Genomic DNA, 21,230 nt, shown 5'->3' with positions numbered 1-21,230 from the left:
ATTCCACTCCAATATTCTATTCTTCCTATTCCTATTCTATTCTATTCCAATATTCTATTCCATTCCAATATTCTACTGTACTCTAAGCTGGCAACACTTTTAAGGTGCCCTGAGGGTCCACTGATTTCTTTAGATGTTTGGACTCCCAACTCCCAGAAAACCCCAGCGTGCTTTAAGATGCATGGACTCCAATTCCCAGAATCCCCCTCGCCAGTCTCCTTTTAAGATGCATAAATGCCAATTCTGAAATGTTGCTAAAGATCGATGCCTTAAATGGTAAGGGGTTTTTGGGGGGCTGGCGTGGCTGAGTGGGAAGCATGACTCCACCACCCATCGTGGCCTGCAGTTGAGTGTCCACGATTCAGCCCTGACATTCCCTGCAAACCCTGGTCCCAAGACCTGGGAAAGGATGCTTAAAGCCAGACCTTCTGCAACCTGGCGCCCGCCCTCAGCGCGTTCCATGCGCTGCGGGCGCCCCGGCCTCCTTGGATGGCGAGGGGGTGACGTCACGCCCCCACCTCCCCCTTGACCGTTACGCCTCCCTATCACGCGAGGGGGCGCGGCCTCCCGGGCCACTCCCCCTTGGAACCAACGCTCACCCCCCCTTTTTTTCCCCCTCCTTCCTTCTGCGTCACTTCCGCCGGCGGTTAATCAGACCCAGACGGCGTTTCCGCTTCCGCTCTTGGTCGAGGTGTCCCTTCTGTCACCATCAGCTGGTGAGTCCCTTCCTTCGGCGTCGTTCGTGACCTATTTTCCCTTTCTTTCTCTTTTTTTCCCCTTTCGGGGGACTGAGGCCCGGTAGGCCGCTTCGGGCTATCCGGTCGCCGGTTAAAAACTGAACGTTAAGCCAGCTTGGCTTTCTCCCTTTTGAAAAGGGGGTGGGTGGGGGAGTGTTCGGTAAGCCTGTGCGCGGATTGTCCAGGGATTACGGTAGTCAGGTTTCTCTGTTGGAGCGCACCTCTCCTTTTTTCCCCGCCCTTATTTTAGGGTAAATACGGTAACAAAGAAACCAGGAAGATTCCATAAGGGGAAACGGAGGCTTTGAATTCTTGGGGTAACCGGTCAACTAGGGTGCATGGGAGGGGGAAGGGAAGTCTCCCCCTTCTCCTAAGCCCTCTTTCTCCTAGGCTGCCTTGGTCTCCGGGGGTGGAGGGGGGAAGTGGACGAGGCCCCCACCATACAGGTTAAACAACAACCCACTTGGGTTGGGGGTCTCCATCATGCCCAGGTGCCAACGCCCTGAACCCCTTGGCTGCTGCTGCCTGGCCTAGGCGAAGGCAGCCCCCCCGACCCCCCCCCCGGGTAATTTTAGGAGGGTTTGCTCTGTGTGTATCTGTGTGTGTGTGTGTGTACACTACATACGCACACATCTGCGTAGGTATGTGTACACACACACACACATTCACTGGTGTATACACACACATACATACATATATATATATATATATATATATATATATATATATACACACACATACATACATACATATATATACATACATATACATATACACATACACACATATATATATATATATATATATAATACGTATAGCTGTTTTACATGTTTTGTGTGTGTGCTTATATAAATATAAGAGTTTCAGTGTTTGTGTGTGTATATATGTATGCATGGTATTTAGGTTTCTTCAGGTATTTTCCCACGTACTAATAGTTGTGGTTTTAAAGTTATAGCGACACCTCGGCAGAATCTCATCTGCCATCCTCAGGCTTGTGCATTGGGTTCTTCTTAATCGTATATGTCAGGCTTGGCAGCCACATACACACACACACACACACACACACACACACACATATACACATACACACAGGCATGTATATGTGTATACACACGTATAAGAGGATTGCTATGTGTTTGTGGGTTACTGTAGGCTATATGTCTGTCTATGTCTATCATCTACCTATATCATTCATCTATCTATCTATATTTGTCATCTATCTATGGAGAGAAGAGAGTTAAATTGTGTGTGAGATACACATGCATAAATATGTGTGCACGTGAGCGTCAGGAGCCCGTTTGAATTCCTTCTTTTCCCCATTGTCATCTTGCTTTACCGTCCTGCTTTCCTTCAGCACTGCCATTATAACAGAGGAGTGCATTTTAAGGCCTTGGAAATGAAGCTTCGCACTGCCATTAGTTCTGCTGCTTTCAGAATGAGATAGAGAATGCCAAATGTGGAACTGTGATCTCCAAGGGATGCTTCATTCCTGATGCTTATTATTTCCCAAGTGTTCAATGTTTGGTTTCTATACCTTACAAACACCACTAAATGTCTTGATATAGTAATATTTAGCATAGTATGGCAAAAGGACCCTTTGGTCAAAATTTCTCTGGTCTCTGATAAGAGCTCCATGTTTCAGTGCAGCAGTATTTAGCGTCAGACGGCTTTGGAAGAGTTGCCAGGAACACAGTGAATTATTCATAGTGGTTTATATTGGTGTCAGGTAGGTAGGAAGATATCCTGAGCTCACGAGAAGTTTATTGTCTCTATATGCTTGGTGAAAAGGCTCTGCTTAAACTGATATATCCTGCATTGATAGGTTTATTTTTGCTATTTAAACCCTGGTGCACCTCAATGTCAGAATCCCTCTGATATCTCAAACCGGCAAAACCAAAGGTGTTGAGAAGGAGCCATACAGTAATATCTTCCATATATTCTAATGCTTTTTGTGATTTTTATTTTGATTTTTTGGTCTCAGTTGGCTCTTTTGATTTTAACAAACCTCGTTTTGTTGTTGTAAAACTGGATTTTTTTTCCTTCGGGTCGTGAAGAAACATCCTTTCTTTTTGGTATTAACTGTACAGAAAGAAGCAACCAACTGGAAATGGACAAGGAACTTTGATTCAGTTGACAAGTTTTGATTGGAGCTAGTTTGGTCTAGTGGTTAAGGCTCCAGGCTAGAAAGAGGGAGATTATGAATCCAAGCTGTGAAAGCCAGCTGGGTGACTTTGGGGCAGTCCTTCCCTTTTAGCCCAACTCACCTAACAGGGTTGCTATTGTAGGAGGAAGATGCGTTGGATATGTTTGCTGCCATGAATTGTAAAACTAATAAAGGCAATTATGGAATAGTTCTGTGCCCTAAATTAATAGACGAATTCATTTTAAGCTATCCTTGCTGAATGTGTATTATGTTCATTTAATATGAGATCCTTCTTAATGTTTTTCCCCCCCAGCTGATTGAAATACTTAATTAGGACCAAATAGATGATCAAAGGAACAGCAAAGAATTGGATCCAGCCTGCGTCCTCATTGGTTAAACTGCTTGCAGTCCATAAAATTCTGTTAGGATAAGGACTACAGTCAAACAGATGTTGATTATTCTGTACATAGAGCCTTAAACTGATTTCTGTAAATACCTTGATCTGCGCGTGTGTTTTGTCCAGTTTCCAAAAATGTCTTCTGTTTGTTTTTAATGTCCCAGCACAATTGGATCATGAGCCCCTTGAGGGAACAGAACTGACTGAATGGAAGATCTCTGCCACCCCTTGCTGGGGGCCATTTGAGTTGAGTGGGGAGTGAAGCGCTTTGGATTTCTGAACGCCAGGTAGCCTAGCTGGAAGAAGATGTTTGCCAAACTGAAAAAGAAGATCGCCGATGAGGCTGCAACTGCCCCACGGCCTGGAGGGCTGGCCAGGATGCCCAGATCGGTCAGCAAAGAATCCGTCACGTCCGCAGGAGCAGAGTCGGGGGACGATTTTGTAAGTGTCAGAGACGGCGTTCAAAAACACACCTTTTCAGTGACCAAAAAAATCACTTATTTTAAAAAAAGACAACAACCTGAGTCTTGTTTGGGTAAAGCCCAGAGAATTTTTTTTTTTTATATTACTTAGCGTGACTAACGTTTAACATTGGCAAAGGATTCAACCAATCTGTTGAGGAAGTTTATAAAAACATGAAATGAGTCAGCGTGTTCCTTTTTTATTTACTTCTGGATTAGTCCATGGGGAGTTGGTTTCATTGTCCTTTCAAATCTGTTATAACAAGGGGATGGTGAGTTCTAGTCCTGACTTAGGACCAATCACCAGGAGACAGTTCTAGTCCCACCTTAGACATCAAATTTGGCTGAGTGACTTTGGGCCAATCACCAGGAGATTATGAGTTCTACTTCCATCTTAGGCACAAAAGACGGATGGATGATTCACTCTCAACCCAACCTCACAGGGTTGTCTTTTTGTGGGGAGAAAAGGAACAGGAGGAGAGAGTATTATCACCCAATGCCAGGTGCAAGAAGGGGGTGGTGGAAATCATTTCAAATCGTTTTAGGTTATTGATAAAAATAGTAAAGCTGAGATAAAAAGAAATAAAGGAAAGGGAGATAGGAGCCAAACCTGTTTATCACATTGTCCTGGGTTGGCTCATTCCCAAAATTAACCTGAATGTGTCTTCTTCCTACCAAGCCATCTGATGGCAGCAGTTCCAGAGAAGACCTGTCATCCCAACTGTACCGAAGAAATGAACAAATACGGAAACTAGAAGTTAAGCTATCCGGTATGTTTTTTTGTCGTGCGAAGAGGTCTAGGACTAGTTTAAAAAAAACATAGATGCTCTCCTCCATTTCTCTGATCTCAAAGATCCAATAGTCTTGATATATGGACGCGCTTTGCGAATTACTGGTTCTTCTACTCCGACCACACTTTTGGTCGACGTAGCTGCGGCTTTCCTATTGCACGATGGAATGGTGGGTGATCTCTGGGAGATTCCTCCCGTTGAAGTATCCGAAAGGGCTATTTGTAATTTACCCCAATGGGCCAGAAGCTGTATTGATCCAGAATAATGTCAGGTGATGATGAAACCCGTTTAAAAAGAAAAGAGCAAAGTCCATCTCCCAAAACAGTTTCTTTTATTTAGCAAAGCATCAAATTGGCAAAGTCCGTAGTAATTCCGCATCTGACACTCAGGCTTGACATTGGTGGGGAATAGAGGCTTTCAAAAAAACCCTGCCCCTTCCCTTGCACCATGGGTAAAATATTCCTTTTATTGGCAGTTTTATTTTACCTTCCGTTCTGTCTCGTCTGCCTTCATATTTGTAACGATGGTGATACCCTTGCTAATTGGCCTGGAGGAGGCTATGATTCCAAGACGGTAAAAACCATTCTTCCTTTCCATTTGTATTTTAAAATATCGATTTCCCGTCTTCTTTTTCCCTTTGTCTTTCCATAACTGGTTGGTGCCACCTCGTCCGTCCACTAAGATTACGCTGAACAGGTCCGAAACCTGCAGAAGATCAAGGAGAAGCTTGAAAACGCGTTAGAGACACATCAAGATTGTATGTTACCTGTTATTTCCCATTTGATAAAAGCCTTAGAAACCTCAGAAGAACCATGTTAAAATTATAATATCGCACGGGGCAGCATTGTTCTTAGGATAATATGGAGCCTGCTTATTTGCTGGGCTGTTGCCTTATTTCACTTTCATAAACTACAGGTAGTCTTTGACTTGACATTCATTTTGTGACCAAAGTTACAATGGCACTGAAAAAAAGCGACTTATGACCAGTTTTCACACGCCCGTTGCAGCATCTCCACGGCCACATGATCACGATTCAGACCCTTGGCCACTGATTCATATTTATGACCGCTGCAGTGTGCCAGGGTTCCCACAAATCCCTTTGTCCACAGGGAAGCCGGAGTTGTTTAACAGCGCCGGTAAAAAAAAAAAAAGGTTGTAAAACGGGACAAAACTCACTTAACACCTGCCTCGCTTAGCAACCAAGATTTCGGGTTCAGTTGCGGTCGTAAGTCAAGGACTCCGTGTACGCCGGCTTGTGACCCGTCGCGGACCCGGTTTACGCGACAATTCATGCCTTCTGTTGTCGCCCACCCAGCCTTTGTGAAGAAACTCCAGGAGCAGAACGAAACCCACCAGGCCAGCCTAGGCAAGATGACGGAAGAGATGAACCTGGCATTGGAGAAGAAAGACCAGGTAGCTTTTGTCTGTGAAATGTCACCAGAAATTCTGCCTTGAAGGTGGTGTAAAACCATGCGGGAGAGAGACGGATTTCTCCTGGATTCCGTTTTTTTCCCAGGGGAAAAATAACTTTGGAAAGCGATCTAACCATGTGTGGTGACTCAGGGAGTGGCACAAAGGCAACACAGTCAAATAATAAGAGTCCCTTTATTATCTCCAACTTTGCCCCCAATATCCTGGCTGGGGTCTGTTTTCCCTCTCCCCTCCATCTCCATTTCCAGGGGTGGCCAAAGGAAATGCTTGCACATCACGTCCCTTGGACTTTGTCACGTATCCAGCCCCAAAGTAGGGAGCTCCGCCCTCTGCTTCTCCTCTCTTTGCTGCAGCTGTTATTCCATGTGCACTTGGAAGTAGTTTCACGCAGGTAGTTCTTGGCTCACCGCAACCACAATGGAGCCCAACATTTCTGTTGCTAAATTTCTGCTGTGTGCGGGGGAGAAAAACCTCCCCTTTCCCGTCCTTTTAAGAATTCCTTGTGGGAATGCTTCTCTCTCCTCTGAAAGGGCCTCTCTCTGTGAGGACGATGGGCGATTAAGAAATGTGAAATATGCCTAGAACTCAAGACTTAGAATGACTTCATTGTCACTTCGATTGTACACCAATCAGCATACTTTAAAATGAAGTTAGGTTGTATATAGCTCTCAAAGGGTCTCCACCTCTACTGTGTTTCCCCGAAAATAAGACACTGTCTTATATATATTTTTTGCCACCAGGTCTTATTCTCGGGGGATGTTCATCCACTAACCAACCTCACTTGCATGCATCGCGCCCCCGGCCTCCTTTTTGTTCTCCGAGGCCTTCAGGAATTTCTTCCTCTGCAGCCAGCAAGGCTTTCCTGAAGCCGATAACAGATCAATCCAGAGTTTTGTTCTCAGCTCCAGAGGCCTTCAGGAAAGCCTTGCCAGCTGCAGAAGAAATGGGCCGGCAAGGCAGGTGTCGGGGTGTGAGAGGCCCTGGCTACACCTGTCCAAAGGTAAGTAGGAGGGCAGCTCCCCCACCCCCACAATCCCCACCCTAGCTTAATTTTTATACTCTGGAGTGGGCGGGATCTTAATTAGGGCCTATTTTGGGAGTAGGGCTTATATTGGGTGTACATGTAAAAAAATCGAAGTAGGGCTTTCTTTCAGGGCAGGTCGTATTTTCGGGGAAACGGTAGAAGTTAGAATGACTTCCCTGTCACTTTGATTGTACGCTAACCGACATACATGAAAATGAAATTATGTTGTATACAGCTGTCAGAGGGTCTCCACCTCTAATGTAAATAATGCCTGTGCCTTTAAGGAAGGAGGTCCTCTCTGTGATGTAACATAAGCACCTTTTTTCTCTCTCTCTCTCTCTCATGATGTCAGAGCAGGTGTTTGAGCATTGAGGCTCTTTCCTGTGGGCCTTGCTGGTCTCTACCCCATTCCTTGCCTTTTCTTTCACTGAGTCTTTCCAGTCCTTGAGTGCCTCTTTCGCGCTGGCGCTCCGAGTAGCCATGCTGATGTTGAGTTGTCCCTTTCTCTTTTTCCAGGAGTGGCGGGAAAAACTATCCCGTCTGGAAAAGGTGAGGAGCTGGCTTTGAAACCCGAGGATGGGCGAACATGGGAACCTCTAGAATCCAGGCCTTGGGGGACTCATCCACACCGGGGAGGAAGGAGACGGGGTGGGGGCTCAGATTGGGGATATTTGGGTCTCTAAGAGGTTCTGCAGGAAGGAAACAATGATTTTAGGGTGGATGTGAAGGCCCACAGAGCACTGTTTCCAAGTGATCCAGCCTTGGGACTATCTCCAAATCCTTGTGGTCCCCTTCAGAAATGTTGCATCTCCTAAGACTGGATTTCCAGATCCTAAACACCTGCAGGAGTCTCCCCCTCCTTACCTATCTTTTCAAACTTCCTTAGGTTTGGCCCTGAACGCGAGACTTTCCTTCCTTATTTTTCTTCGTTTTCTCTCCCCACCCAACCGCCACCCCGCAAAATCCTTCTTGTGCCTTGGCTGCTAAAACAGGAGAGGAGGCTTCTTTCGGCCCAGTTGCAAGAAATAAGCGAGCAGAGTTTGAATCTGTTCCAGAAGAGGGATGAGATCGATGAGCTGGAAGGCTTCCAGCAACAGGAGCTTGCCAAAATCAAGCACATGGTGAGGATTTCCTTCAGGTTGGGGCGCCTTGGGCTGAGTTTCCACCTTTTCTTCCGGGATGTGGTTTGATGGAGCTCTGGCTTCTGGCCCCCAATGCACCATGCTCACTCTTAATAATATTGGGGTTTTTTTTCTACTTTGAATCGTGCCTTCCTTTCTTCCCCACCCCAACCCCGCAAATCGGTGGGCAAACCCTTTCATTCCGTCCTCTTTTGAATGCAAGTCACCATGAAGGCTCCGTTTGACACACTTTGTAACGCGCTTCCTTTACGTTTTTACGATCTTGTGGGGCTGCGTTACTAGCTGCCCAGGGCCGCGGATTGGACACTCTCGGTCTTGACTGTAAAATATCCCATCTCTAGGTGTTTACAGGTGGGGGGGGAAACCCCACTCTGTAATCGCCATGTCAACAGTCTCCTTTGGACATTGACCAAAATGGCCAACTTGAGTATCTCCTTGAGCATTTTTCAAAAGACTCGGGGTAAACTATTTGGGGAAAAAAATTCTAGCTCAACATGATTTTAGGAGTCCTGGGCGCTCTCTGAGCTTGGTTGCTGCCTTGCAGACGTTTCATGACCCAACTAGGTAACATCATCAGCGCTAGAAGAGAATGGGATTTGGGGAGGAGGAGGAGGACGACAACTGTGGGATCCTTGGTGCTCTCTGAGTTGGGTTGTTTCCTTACAGACATTTCATGACCCAAACTCGGTTATCTGAAGTCTGTGTCAACCTGCAATATCTTTATCATTTTCCCTGTCACAATTTATCCAAGTTGGCAGTGTTTGCTGGGCTGAGGACCCCCCTCCCACCCCCGTGTTAAGAATCTCACATTTGAAAGTGTTCCTTCTAAATGTCATTTACACACATCATCATAATCGGCATTCAAGAATTCGCTCTGAGCCGAGGAAGCTCCTTGGATGAGGAGCAAAATGTCTTCAAAGAAAAACCAGAAAGTCCAGTTGCCTCTGGGGAAGAAAGAAAGAAAGAAAGAAAGATAGATAGATAGATAGATGGATGGATGGATGGATGGATGGAAGGAAGGAAGGAAGGAAGGAAGGAAGGAAGGAAGGAAGGAAGGAAGGAAGGAAGGAAGGAAGGAAAAAGAAAGAAAAGAAAAAGAAAGAAAGAAAGAAAGAAAGAAAGAAAGAGAAAGAAAGAAAGAAAGAAAGAAAGAAAAGCACCTTTGGGACTATGTGTATGGGTGTAATTCTTTCTCCTAAGACCCTTTTTAATTGTTTTTTTCTTTTTCTTTTAAATTGGAGCTTGTCTCTTCACTTTAATGCGATGAATGCATTTATGATGACGGTGATAACGGTTTATTTTTATGTGCACTGAGAACTGATGCAGCGAAGACAAATTCCTTGTGTGTCCAATCACACTCGGCCAATAAAGAATTCTATTGTAAAACAAAACAAAACCACAAAACCTTTCTTAGAATAAACTATTATTTTTTTAAAAAAATAAAAGAGTTCCTTGTTAAACCCGCAGCTTCTGAAAAAGGAGGAGTCCTTGGCCCAGGTGGAGGGAGAACTGAGCTCTTCCACCCAGGAGCTGCTACAAACACGAGACGAGCTGCAAGCCGCTCAGGACTCGTCCTCACGCTTGGCCAGAGAGGTCCAGGAATTGCAACGACGGCAGGGAGACCTTACAATGGAAAGGTAGGAGATGACGGGGTGAGCTGGGTTGGCCGAGGAGCAGAGCAGAGCTGGACTCGGGCTTCTGAATTTGACCTGCAGCTCAAAAGTTTCTCTTCCTGCCTTCCCACCGCAGGGATGAGCTCAAAGATGCCAGAGAGCGCGCCGAAAACAAGGTCAGCAGCTTGGAAGAACGGAGCCAAGAGCTGCAATCCTGCGTCCAGCGCTTGTCGGTAGATCTGCAGAAGGTCAGCTGCGTGAAACCCAGCGTCCTCCTCCTTCACTCTTTTTTTTCCTTTCTTTCCCCAAATAAGTTTTTTTTAGTTTCAATATAAACACACAAATTTTATGAGGCTGAGAAGAAGAGATGGGGTTGGCGGGGCCAGTCAGAGGTGGGATTGGCCGGTTCTCCAAACGACTCAAAATTTCCACTACCGGGTCTCCAGAACCGGCTGAATACCCACCTTGGTATCACCAGATGTCCCGGAGAAGATCTCAGGACCGTTTTTTTTTTTTTGCTCGAATCTCCTAGGCTCAGCTGGCTGCCTCTAGCGCGGAGAAGAACCTGGGCGTGCTGCAGGAAGAACACCAATCCCTGAAGGTGGAATTTCAAGAGCAAAGGCAGAAGGTAAACGTGGCGTTTTTGACGCAAGGATTTCTCTTCCTCTGGATTCCCCTGCTTAGCTTTGGGCTCCGAGGAACGGCCAGGCCATGAACCGGACAAACGAACAAAGACAAAGCAGATACAAGCAAGCCTCACATTGAGGTCGCTAGGCGAGCATCGTTTGTTAAAGGGAGCTTTGCCCCCGTTACGGCACAACCACAGCCATTAAGCAAACCCCTGCTGTTCCTTTAAGTCATTAAGTGAATCTGGCTTGCCCCATGGGTTTGTGTTTATTGCACAAACCAGTTGCCAAGTGTCTGAATTTTGATCACGGGATTGTTCTAAGAGAGTTGCTTCTACTCCTTGGTTAGTTTCCACCCGTTGCTTCTTGTCCTGCCTTCAGGGGCTTTGGAGAATAGCTTGACTCCCTCTTCTTTGGGGCAGCCCCTGAGATATTGGAATACACTGCTATCATGTCTCCCCTAGTTCTTTTTTTCATCAGACTAGACATACCCACTTCCGGCAACCGCTGTTTGCATGTTTCATCCTCCAGCCCCCTAACCCTCTTCGATACTCTTCTCTGCGCTCTTTCTAGAGTCTCAACATCTTTTTTACATCCTGGCGACTAAAACTGGGTGCCGTCTTCCACGTGTGGCCTTACCAAGGCCTTACCAAGTGGGATTAACGCTTCCCTTGGTCTTGATTCTGTCCCTTGGTTTATGCAGCCCAGAAGTGTGTTGGCCTTTTTGGGCAGCTGCTGCTGCACACGGCTGGCTCCTGTTTCAATTTAAGGAAGAAGGTCTGATGTGACCACCCAACGTCTTTCAGGCCGGAGAAGGCAGGCTTTGCCCCTCCTCCCAGGGCAGGTTTGCCCTACAGCCTCTCTAGCCAGTGGGCTTGCCAAGCACCTCCTCTGTGTGTCTTCCGACAGATGGCTGCCCAAGTGGAGGAGAAGACGCAGCTGGTGGACCAACTGCAGGAGAAGGTGGCCGTCTTGGAGAAGCGACTGGAAGGCAGCCTCTCGGGGGATGACCATTTCCAGGAGCTGTTCAGGGAGGTGAGTGGAGATGGATTGGGGCGGCGGGAAGAGGGGTCAGCTGAGACGGGCCACCCTCTGAGAGAGTCTTACGGGTCTTCAGACGTCACAGGGTTTACGTCCCACCAGTGTGTGAGGGCCAGATAGATAGATAGAAACTCAAGGCTGAACCTCAAGAGAAGTGAACTCAAGTCCACCTTGAGGCAGAGACCTCAAGTGGACACAGTTGAAGAGCCCCCCACAAATTTGGCAGAGGGACAGGTTGGCTAATCCATCCCTTCCTTCCTTCCTTCCTTCCTTCCTTCCTTCCTTCCTTCCTTCCTTCCTTCCTTCCTTCCTTCCTTCCTTCCTTCCTTCCTTCCTTCCTTCCTTCCTTCCCCTTCTAGAAAAGTGCTCTAGAGCAGAGCCTAGAAGACACTCGACAAGAGCTCCTGGCAGCCCAAACCAGTCACAAGGAGACCCTAAATCTCCTCGAAACTCAGGTAAAATCATGCAGAATCGATCTTGCCAGTTCCCGAGAGTCTCGTTGGGCCAAAAAGGAACAGATTCCATGGCTTATTATTATTATTATTATTATTATTATTATTATTATTATTATTATTTTGGGGGGAGGAATTCTTGGCTTGGTAAAGGTGGGAGAGATTCCTTTTAAATCCGCCTTGAGTGCCAACTGCTTTGCCCCTATTCCCTGAAGCAAGGCCTCCGTCCCAGGCCGCGTGTTGGGCCGTCCCCCCCCCCCTCTTCCTGGAGGGAAGGCTCCCCCTGCAAGAGGTGTGTGTTACTCTCTCCAGATTGACCAGCTGAAGTGCAGGCTGGCCACGGAAGAAGCCGGCCGGAGGGAGGAGGAAGAATCCCACCGGAGCCTCCAGGCCGGCAGGTCGCAGCAGGTAAACCGAGGGCTTCCCGGGGACCCTTTGCGGGGCAGGAGGGAGGAAGCGAAGGGCGGCAGGAGGCCGAGGGAGAACAGCCTCTCCTTCCTCTGCAGCTGCAGGATTTGGAACAAGCCCTCCGGCTCGCCCAGGAGGCCCTGGCCCAGAGCCAAGACGGGCTCAGGGAGAAGGAGCTGCAGGTCCAGGAGCTGGTAAGCGCTGGGGAGGCTCCCGTTTCAGAAGGTGGGGACCGTTTGCCCCAGGCGGGAGTTGAATCATCCTCCGGAATCCCGTTTTGTTTCGAGTCTTCCGTGAAGCAGATTCTTCTTCTAAGCAGTTATGCCCTGGAGTGTTAGAATTAACTTCTTTCTTTCTTTCTTTCTTTCTTTCTTTCTTTCTTTCTTTCTTTCTTTCTTTCTTTCTTTCTTTCTTTCTTTCTTTCTTCTCTCTCTCTCTCTCTCTCTCTCTCTCTCTCTCTCTCTCTCTCTCTCTCTCTCTCTCTCTCTCTTTCTCTTTCTCTTTCTTTCTCCTTCCCTTCCTCCTTTCCCCTTTCCTTTCCCTTCCCTTCCCTTCTTTCCTCTGTTCTTTCTTTTCCTTTTCTTTTTCCTCCCTCCCTTCTCTCTTCTTTTCCTCTCCTTCCTCCTCTCCTTCCCTTCCCAACTTTCCTTTCCTTCTTTCCTCTCTCCTTTCCTCTCTCCTTTCTTTTCCTTCCCTTCCTCCTCTCCTCCCCTCCCCTTTTCATCTTTCCTTTCCTTCTTTCCTCCCTCCTTTCTCTCTTCTTTTCCTTCCCTTCCCCCTTCTCTTCCCCCACTTAACTCCTTTCTGTCTCCTCTTCCTCCCCTCCCACTAGCAAGTGGATCTGGAGTCGGAGCGGGCCCGATCCCAGGAAGGCCTCTCTGCCATGCAGTCTCAGTGGATGGAGCAGGTGAAACAGCTGGAAAAAGAGGCTTCTGACCTCGAAGCTGCCCGGACTTTGGAAAGGGAGTCTGCCCGGCAGAAGTCCGTGAGTGCGCCTTCCTCCTTGCTCTTCCGGCCGATTTCCCTTTCAAAGCTCTCTCTGACCCCCAGCCTCCCCTCGCGACTGTGGTGGTCTGGAGCCGAGGTGGGTATTCAGCCGGTTCTGACCGGTCCTGGACAACCAGGAGAGGAAACTTCGAGTGGTTCAGAGAACCAGCAAAAGAACCACCTCTGACTGGCCCCGCCAGCCCCATATCTCTTCTCTGCCACCCGTTGGGTCCCGGAGGATCGGCTGGGTCTCCTTGGGTTGCCCTGCCCAGGAGAACAGAGCTGGAAAGCAGGCTAGTGGGGTGGGGAGGGAAGGGGGGGGGTTTGCAGTATATCCTTCCCCTGTCACGCCCACCAAGCCACGCCGACAGAACCAGTAGTTTTTTAAAAAACACACACACCTTGAATCCAACCTCTGGCCCTGGCACCTCGTGCCTGTTAGCTCTTCTTGGTGACTTTGGGGGCGATGAGGAGGGGGCCCCGTCCTTCCCTCCGGGCGTTTGCATCTGCCTTCCTCTCCCTTCGCAGGACCGGCTGGAGAAGGAAAACGCCAAACTGAAGGACAGGAGCGGAGATTTGGAAGGTTCCCTAAGACGCCGAGAGGCTGACCTGGAAAGAGTCAAGGTGGGAGCCAAGATTTTTAGTCCTAGGGGGGGTGGGGGAGGCTCCGTCCAGCGTGCCAGCAGGGATTGTGGCCTTTGGGGTCATTGACCCCAAGCCCTTCAGGGGCTACTTTCATTGTCCCCCCTCTTTCTTGTCACTGGATGAGAACACCAGCTCCATTCGCTCAGCTGTTTGTCCCACCTTTTCTTCCCCCTGCCTCTCTTCCCCCGTCTCTCTTTCTCTCTCCCCCCCTTTTTCTTTGTTTATCTCTCTCTTTCTCCCTCTCTCTCCTTTTCTTTCTCTCTCTCTCTCTCCTTTCTCCTTTTCTTTCTCTCCCTCTCTCTTTCTCTCTCTCCTTTTCTTTCTCTCCCTCTCTCTCTGTGTCTTTCTGTTTCTTTTCACTTATCAATCCACCCACCTGTGTCTTTCTAGATATCTACTTAATTTGAGTTGGGGGGGTGGGAAAGAAAAATTGCTGGTGGCCCAACCCCCAATGCAGATAGTTCTCGACTCGTGACCGCCATTGAGCTCAACATTTCTGTCGCTAAGTGAGAAGGTCATTGAGTGAATTTTGGCCCATTTCGCAACCTTTCTCGCCCCAGTGGCTAACCACTGAATCCCTGCAGTTGTCACGTTAGTAACCTGGTTCTTAAGGGAAACTGTTGTAAGTCAAGGACTACCGTTCTGACCCGTGGCACGAGGGAAATGTCTCCCCTGGTTTGGAGTCGGGGTTCATTTCTGGGGGAGTGGGGAGGGGATCTCATCCCCGTCCTGCTTGCACCTAACCGGGAACGATCTGCCTTCTGATCCCAGAATTCTTCCTTGCTTGGCAGGCACAACTGAGCAGCACCACTGAAGCCCTGGAGGAGGCCCAGAAACAGAGCAAGGCGCTGCAGCAGCAGGTAGGCAGCGCATCGTGGCTTGGAGGTAGGAGCCATTCAGCCCAGATCGGTGGCCTGTGGCAGGCAGGAGGTGGAACCTTTTGGCTAACCGACTTTGCAACGCACAGCCGGTGGCTCGAGGCAGCTTCAAAAATTTTAGCAAGGGTTTTTCTGCCCGGGTGCTGGGTGGGTGTGGCCTCGTTGTCCTCTTGCACCACAGCTGGGGGGGGCGGGGGGGCAGAACTAAAAATGCAGCCTTCGTTAGCCTCAGGCGAAGTTTTGACCCTGGTAAACACCTGAAGGGTGTATGAAATTTGAACAAGGAAGAAGGTGCAAGTGATGAGACAAGACCAGGCTTCTAAGGAAACTGAAGGATGGGTTTTAACCAGGCATCATAGCGACCACGCTTAGAGTGGCATCCCGTTCTGACAACAAGTGACACTATTTTTTTTGTCCTTCTTCTGGTCAGCTGGCAGATCTGACCTCCTTGTTACAGGAAAAGGAGCAACAGATTGCAGCCAAAACAGAAGGTTCCCTGAAATGGGAGGAAGAGGCAAAATCCTTAAGGCAAGGTGAGGCTATTCGCCAGCACCGATGCAGAGAGCATTTATTTTTTATTTTTTTGGCTTCTCTCAAAATCTCTCGTTGGGTGCGTCTGCCTTCTCACTTCCACGGAGCCCCAGCTTAGCTTGCAGTGTTGAGTGAACATCTTTTTTTTTAAATAACCTTTATTAGTCTTTTACGTATTTTAAGAACAAAAAGATAATCATTACCTTAATCTCATACATGTCATCAATCTCATACATTTCTACCTTTTGTGCATATTTACAAATATATATATATATATAATTTGTGCAAAGACATACATTTAATCTATAAATTGCTTATCTTAAATTCCTTCGTTTTCCCTTTTTTTCCTTTATATTTATTAAACTTTTATTACATTAAAAACATCAAAAAAAATATCACTCAACAACAGCAATTTGTAGTGATTCTCTTATGGCAATAATTCGTGCATTATTTACAGCTATAAAATTATGCATAATTCTTATTTTATTTATTACTTATGGTTAATAACTATCTATCTTTAATCTATCTCCGTTCTATCCCCTTATACCATTGTTCCCCAATGTGTGAACATCCTAAATCAGAGATGGCAGTCACTGTTTCCTGTGCATTGCCCAACAATTCATAACCCAAGCTCAACACCGTCATGGTTTATTCCGTGCGCACCGGAAACACTCTCTCCAGAAAAGAATGGGAAGGATTCCTACAGACGAAAGAATTCACTCGTATCTGATTTTGGGAAAGGAGTAGAAACTGAGATAGTCATAAATATACATAGAGGATTTAATAAGAGGATTTAAACGTGTAAATATTCACAATCGGCAAACCTGAAGTTCCATCCCCAGCGTCTACAGTTACTACCCTCAAGAAAGTTGCCTTCTTTGCGCACTGTCTTTCTTTATCCCACCGTAACGGGAGCCCCGAAGCAGCTTCTCCCCAACTCCAGGGTTCATCTCTGTCTCTTTCTCTCCAGGTCATGACCTGCTTTTGCTGCAGATGCACCAGCTGCAATCCAGCCTCGAGGCGTGCCAGGGCCAGGCGGCGGAGAAGGAGGCCGCCTTGCAAAAGCAGCTGTGGGCTCTCCAGGCTCAGCTCCAGGAACAGCAAGAATGCCTGCTAGCCAGGGAGAAGAAAGTGAGTGAATTTCAAAAGAAGTCCTTCCTGTGGACTTCCCAAAGGTTGGAAGCTGCCCTTGTCTTAACCCTCTCGGAGAACCATCCGTGGTTACTAGGGGTATTTATTTGTGACCTCAGAGGGGTGGCCATCTTCTTGGAACAGCCGAAAGGACTGCATTGTCAATTGGGGGCAGGAGGTGTCAAATTTCCACCTTCCTGTTGAGAGAAGGGTGTCGGTTTCTAACACAGACGGGGTCATAAAAAATATCCCAATAAAAGAAACAGGAGAGAGCAATGCAAAAAACCAATTTGTACGTTAAGATTCAGAGGTTTATTTCATGAGCAACTTGGAACATGAACGTCATAACTTCTATCAATAACCCATTGCCATGAGGTCCACTAACAGAGCTGAGTCCAGCAAGGAGTAGCTATGGCCAGCGGCCCTGAACTCATCCCAAGACATTTCACAACTTAGTTCCTTGTCCTTCCTGACTGACAGACCGTCTCCACATATACCCCCCGTACATCTCAAACCTCTCTCCATCGGCTGATTTCTCACGGCTTTCAAAACCACGTATTTTTGCAAAATCACATTTCGCAGTAACAGCTTAGCAGGATCACAAATAGTTCTGATACACGTTGAAATCTTTCTGTCTAAAACTTTGGTTCGTGTAGCCTTTTTTTGGGTGGGGGGGGGGCCTGCTATCCTTCTGAGTCCTATGGACTCTGGTAGTCCAATAAGGCTATTTTTCCGTTTCTCACAATGGACTCTTTCAAACCAGTAGTGCCCTCCATCCAAAATGGTGGATTGGGCTGCCTTTCAAAGAGCGACCCTTATCTTTCAAATGCAGACGGTCCGCTGAATCTTACCCTGGTGGGTTAGAGGAGCTCTTACATTGCTTTACAAAAAAAGAAAATATCCAGGATAACTGAACTGAATTCCTTCTTGCTGTACAGGCTGCGGTGTTAGAACTAGCCTCTATGGCTTTGGAAGACCAGTTACACCTTTCGGAAGATGGAGAGCTGGAAGCCAACGGAGAACTGGTTTCCTCAGAGGCAGTCCAACTCCAGAAGGAGAACCAAGACCTGGAACAGCAGATAGTGGAAAAAAACAAGGTGAAGACTGGGTTGGTTTTGGTACCTCTTTTTTTAAAAAATCCTGGTCCGTTGTCTTCTCTACTGATCTTTTTCTCAGGGGTTGTTTTTATTCCAAGGTTAATTCAGATGGGCTGTCTTTCCTTTCCTCCCCCCTGCTAGGTGATAAAGCAGCTGCAGCAGAGAATGGCAGAGCTGAAAAAAACCTTGCAGAAAGAGCTTGTGAGTATCAACCTTTCCAGAGAAAATTTATCCGCGGTGGCGCAGTGGTTGGAGGGAGGTACTGCAGGCTGCTTCTGCTGACTGACTGCAATTTGGCTTACTTACGTTTTTTTCTCCTTTCAGAAAATTAGACCTGATGGGGAACTCCCTGAAGTGGCCACGGCTGGTTTGACTGTAACAAACAACTCGGATCTGAGCGATTCCCGAGAGATCAACTTCGAGTATTTGAAGCACGTGGTGCTAAAATTTATGTCCTGCCGGGAATCAGAGGTAAAAGGGGGAAAAGATAGATAGATAGATAGATAGATAGATAGATAGATATATAGATAGATACATGATAGATAGATAGATAGATAGATAGATGATATAGATATAGATAACCTTAGTTTATCTTCATGGCTTTTGTGCAGGGGAATCCTCTTCAGGGTAAGGATTTCTACTTTTTGCAGGATCTTATAAGAGGAAGGTGAGAAAAGACCAATCCTGAGAAGAAAATGAGTTATTTACCTTGACAGAGGAACCTCTGTTTATAAATTGTACAGCCTCGCCTCAAAGCTGGACCATTTGCAGTAAAGGTTTAGAGTGAAGGACATTGCACTTTTAAATTTTGGCACATTTATAATTTAGGTCCATGAAAAATGACCCGCAAGCCACTGCTGGGAATTCAGAAGAGAAATTGATTTTTGATTTTTTTTAAGGCTAAGAGCTTTGGTTTCTGGTCAGCTGTCCCTCACTTACTTCAGCGATCCAATTTACCTTTTTCTAAAAAAAAAAAAAACGATCCGTTTTTGGTAACCTGGTGGTCTCTCTGGTGGTGTTCCAGGCCCTTCATTTGATCAAGGCTTTGTCCGTGTTGCTCAACTTCTCCCCAGAGGAAGAAAACATGGTCAAGGAAACCTTGGAGTACAAGGTAAGGGGCCAGCGATAAATCTGAACTGAGGTCTGATCCTGAACCGTCGTGCCTAATAGGAATGGCTCAAAGATAGCTCCAAAGCCAACAAAGGTTGGGGGGATTCTCGTCTTCGCCACCCCTTAAGCAGGTAGGAGGGACGTTTCCAGGGGTGGGATTCAAATTTTTTAACAACTGGTTCTGTGGGCGTGGCTGTTGGTGGGCGTGGCTTGGTGGTCATGTGACTGGCTGGGCGTGGCCAACTCAACATCACTCACATTGAGGCACGCATCTCCTCACCTGGCCTCTCATGACTGTGGGGATGCTGCAACAGTCGTAAGTGTGAAAAATGGTCATAAGTCAGTTTTTTCAGTGCCACTGTAACTTTGAATGGTCACTCCACACAAGCAAAGTATCAATAAAGGAGGGGAAAAGAACTCCAGAGAAGTTCCTGAGACAGGAAGTCTAGTCCTGCCAAGAATGTAATAAGGGTTAACGGAGAGGCAGTTTCTGTAAGCAACACCAGAATGTTTCCTTCCTGCCTTCCTTACAGGATTAGCCCTGTAATTTCTTCCAACAACCGGTTCTCCGAACTGCTTAGAATGTTAACAACCAATTCTAGCGAATAGGTGCGAACAGGTAGAGTCCCACCCCTGGACGTTTCCCGAGAATCGTGACCACTCCTCCCAATTATTGACCTTTCCGTCTTTCAGATGTCCTGGTTCGGTTCCAAGCCGCTTCCCAGGGGCAGCGTCCGGCCTTCCGTCTCCAACCCAAAGATGATGTGGTCCTGAAGACGGTTCTGGCTCCTGATTGGCTGGGTTTGGCGGGAGGGTGGTGGTGGTATCAGTGGTTGTTCTTTCCCCTATGAAGAGATGCACCCGACTGCGGTGGTTTTTTTGATGGTGACGTCACGCCACGAACTTGCGGGGTTAGAGGAAGAAGTTTACACAAAGCTGACCTGTGAAAGGGGGGCCTCTCTCCCCGCTGCTTTTGTGGGACGAGTTTTACTGCAGGCAGGATCTTAAAGGTGCCTTTTGGGACTTTTGCAAGCCACGAACCTCTCCAGCGACATCCAGCCGGGATAAAGTCTTTCCCATTTTCTTTCTGGCAGCATTGCAGTCCTTAGTGAGGATGGAAAAGCAATCCTGCCCACCGCGCTCAACTTATCAACACTACACCCTCCAGGAAAAGGTTACTAACAGCCTCCGTTGAGGCTGCCAAGGGTTTGGAGGAGTTCTAAAGTTTTATTTTTTTCTCTTCTTCTTCTTCAAAGAAAAACGGTTTTTAAACAGGCCTTTGTGGGGCTCTAGCTTTTTTTAAACTAATAAACGGATGCATCAGTGGCCAGGTGGGGAAGGAAACGGAAATTGGACGGGCGTGGCAGCCGAAAAACCACCCAACTCCTGCCTCGACAGTCATCCCAGCGATGAGTGGCAAAGTCAGGCTAATTGCAGCCACGCTCTTCCTTAGCCGCAAGGAAGCGTGGACGTTCCTAAAACCCGTGTGGCTGCTTTTTTTAAAAAAATTTTTTTTTCTTTTTTTCAAATGGGTACATTCATACCCTGGAAGCGCCCAAAGCTGGTTCGAACTTAAAAGCAGCAGCGTTTTCCCCCCAACCCACTTAAAACCACCCTACTTTGAGCAAATAAAAACTGCCGTGTTTTTAACTATTTAGAGACCGGATGAAAAGGTTGCAGCGGGCCTTTCTTTGGGGGATAAAAATAAGAGGACATTTTGGCAGTCCCGCGCCACTGTTTTCCTGCGCATTGCTAAGCAGCTAGTCTCTTTTTTTTTTCCCACCAGCTTTTGGAAACGGCTGGCCAGAGGTTCCCTTTGAGGCCTGGGGTCTTCAGGTAAACCCTCTAAAAGAAGAGCTGGCCTTCACCCGCCTTCCTTTTGAGCGGTGAAGCGGGCCGAGCAAGGCGGCGACGGGTTGTAGCAAACGGATGCACTTTTCCTTCCTTGTACAGAGAGACCCTAAAGTAACCCCGGGGGTTGGGGCAGGGCGGGGGGTTGGGTGTCTATAGGAAAAGCCCTTAGGTGGCTTCTTTGGGGAGGCCACTCAATTCTGTGTACATAATGGATGGACTCTTTTAACGATGGATGCGCGATGGCTTGAGTGAGACCTCATTTGTGGTGCAATACAGGTTTTCTTTCTTTTTGGATTATTAACCCCGGAGGTGTGATTCTTGACCTTTTTTTTGTTTTTAATTCTTCCTTTGGTGGGTATAACAACTGGTTCGGTGATCGCCTATCCATCCCCTGCCACACCCAGCCAGCCCACAGAACCAGTCGTAAAAAAAAAAAAAAAAGGAATCCCAGGGTCTCCTGCTTGGGTGGGTGGGGTTGGACTAGATGACCTACAAGATCCCTTTCGCCTCTGGTATTCTGTATTCAATGGAATATAGCTTGCCTTTGGAAGTTGTGTGGGAGCTTCATCCTTGGAAGCTTTCAGGAAGAGACTGGACTGCCCTCTGTCAGAAATGGTGTAGGGTGGCGGTTGGACTAGATGACCTACAAGGTCCCTTTCAATTCTGTTAATCTGATTCCGTTTAAGGAACCATTAGGTCTCTCTCTCTCTCTGGAAGACAAAGCAATCAGC

The 21,230-nt window shown here is 47.3% G+C and overlaps 1 protein-coding gene across 1 annotated transcript; it reads left to right on the top strand.

The window, feature by feature from the left end:
* The first annotated feature begins 678 nt into the window (after nucleotides 1-678).
* On the top strand, nucleotides 679-20,800 carry GOLGA1 (golgin A1). The gene is made up of 24 exons (XM_087914668.1): nucleotides 679-716; nucleotides 3,442-3,718; nucleotides 4,418-4,508; nucleotides 5,212-5,286; nucleotides 5,845-5,942; nucleotides 7,501-7,533; nucleotides 7,977-8,105; nucleotides 9,594-9,763; nucleotides 9,876-9,987; nucleotides 10,272-10,367; nucleotides 11,275-11,400; nucleotides 11,766-11,861; nucleotides 12,171-12,266; nucleotides 12,365-12,460; nucleotides 13,099-13,251; nucleotides 13,782-13,877; nucleotides 14,690-14,758; nucleotides 15,207-15,309; nucleotides 16,278-16,438; nucleotides 17,377-17,535; nucleotides 17,677-17,736; nucleotides 17,860-18,006; nucleotides 18,560-18,646; nucleotides 19,339-20,800. The coding sequence occupies exons 2-24, from the start codon at nucleotides 3,584-3,586 to the stop codon at nucleotides 19,417-19,419; spliced, it is 2,469 nt and encodes an 822-aa protein (XP_087770794.1). The 5' UTR covers nucleotides 679-716; nucleotides 3,442-3,583; the 3' UTR covers nucleotides 19,420-20,800.
* Nucleotides 20,801-21,230: the final 430 nt, after the last annotated feature.

Source organism: Pseudonaja textilis, chromosome 17, assembly GCF_049901715.1.
Source record: "Pseudonaja textilis isolate UNSWEBS1 chromosome 17, rPseTex1.2, whole genome shotgun sequence".
NCBI lineage: Eukaryota > Metazoa > Chordata > Lepidosauria > Squamata > Elapidae > Pseudonaja > Pseudonaja textilis.
This window is presented reverse-complemented; position numbering and strand designations above follow the sequence as displayed.

Coding starts and splice junctions, on each gene's coding strand:
- GOLGA1 (XM_087914668.1), top strand. CDS start 3,584: ATGTTTGCCAAACTGAAAAAGAAGATCGCCGATGAGGCTGCAACTGCC. Junction 9,764..9,875: donor GGAGACCTTACAATGGAAAG/GTAGGAGATGAC, acceptor TTCCCACCGCAG/GGATGAGCTCAAAGATGCCA. Junction 12,461..13,098: donor AGCTGCAGGTCCAGGAGCTG/GTAAGCGCTGGG, acceptor CCCTCCCACTAG/CAAGTGGATCTGGAGTCGGA.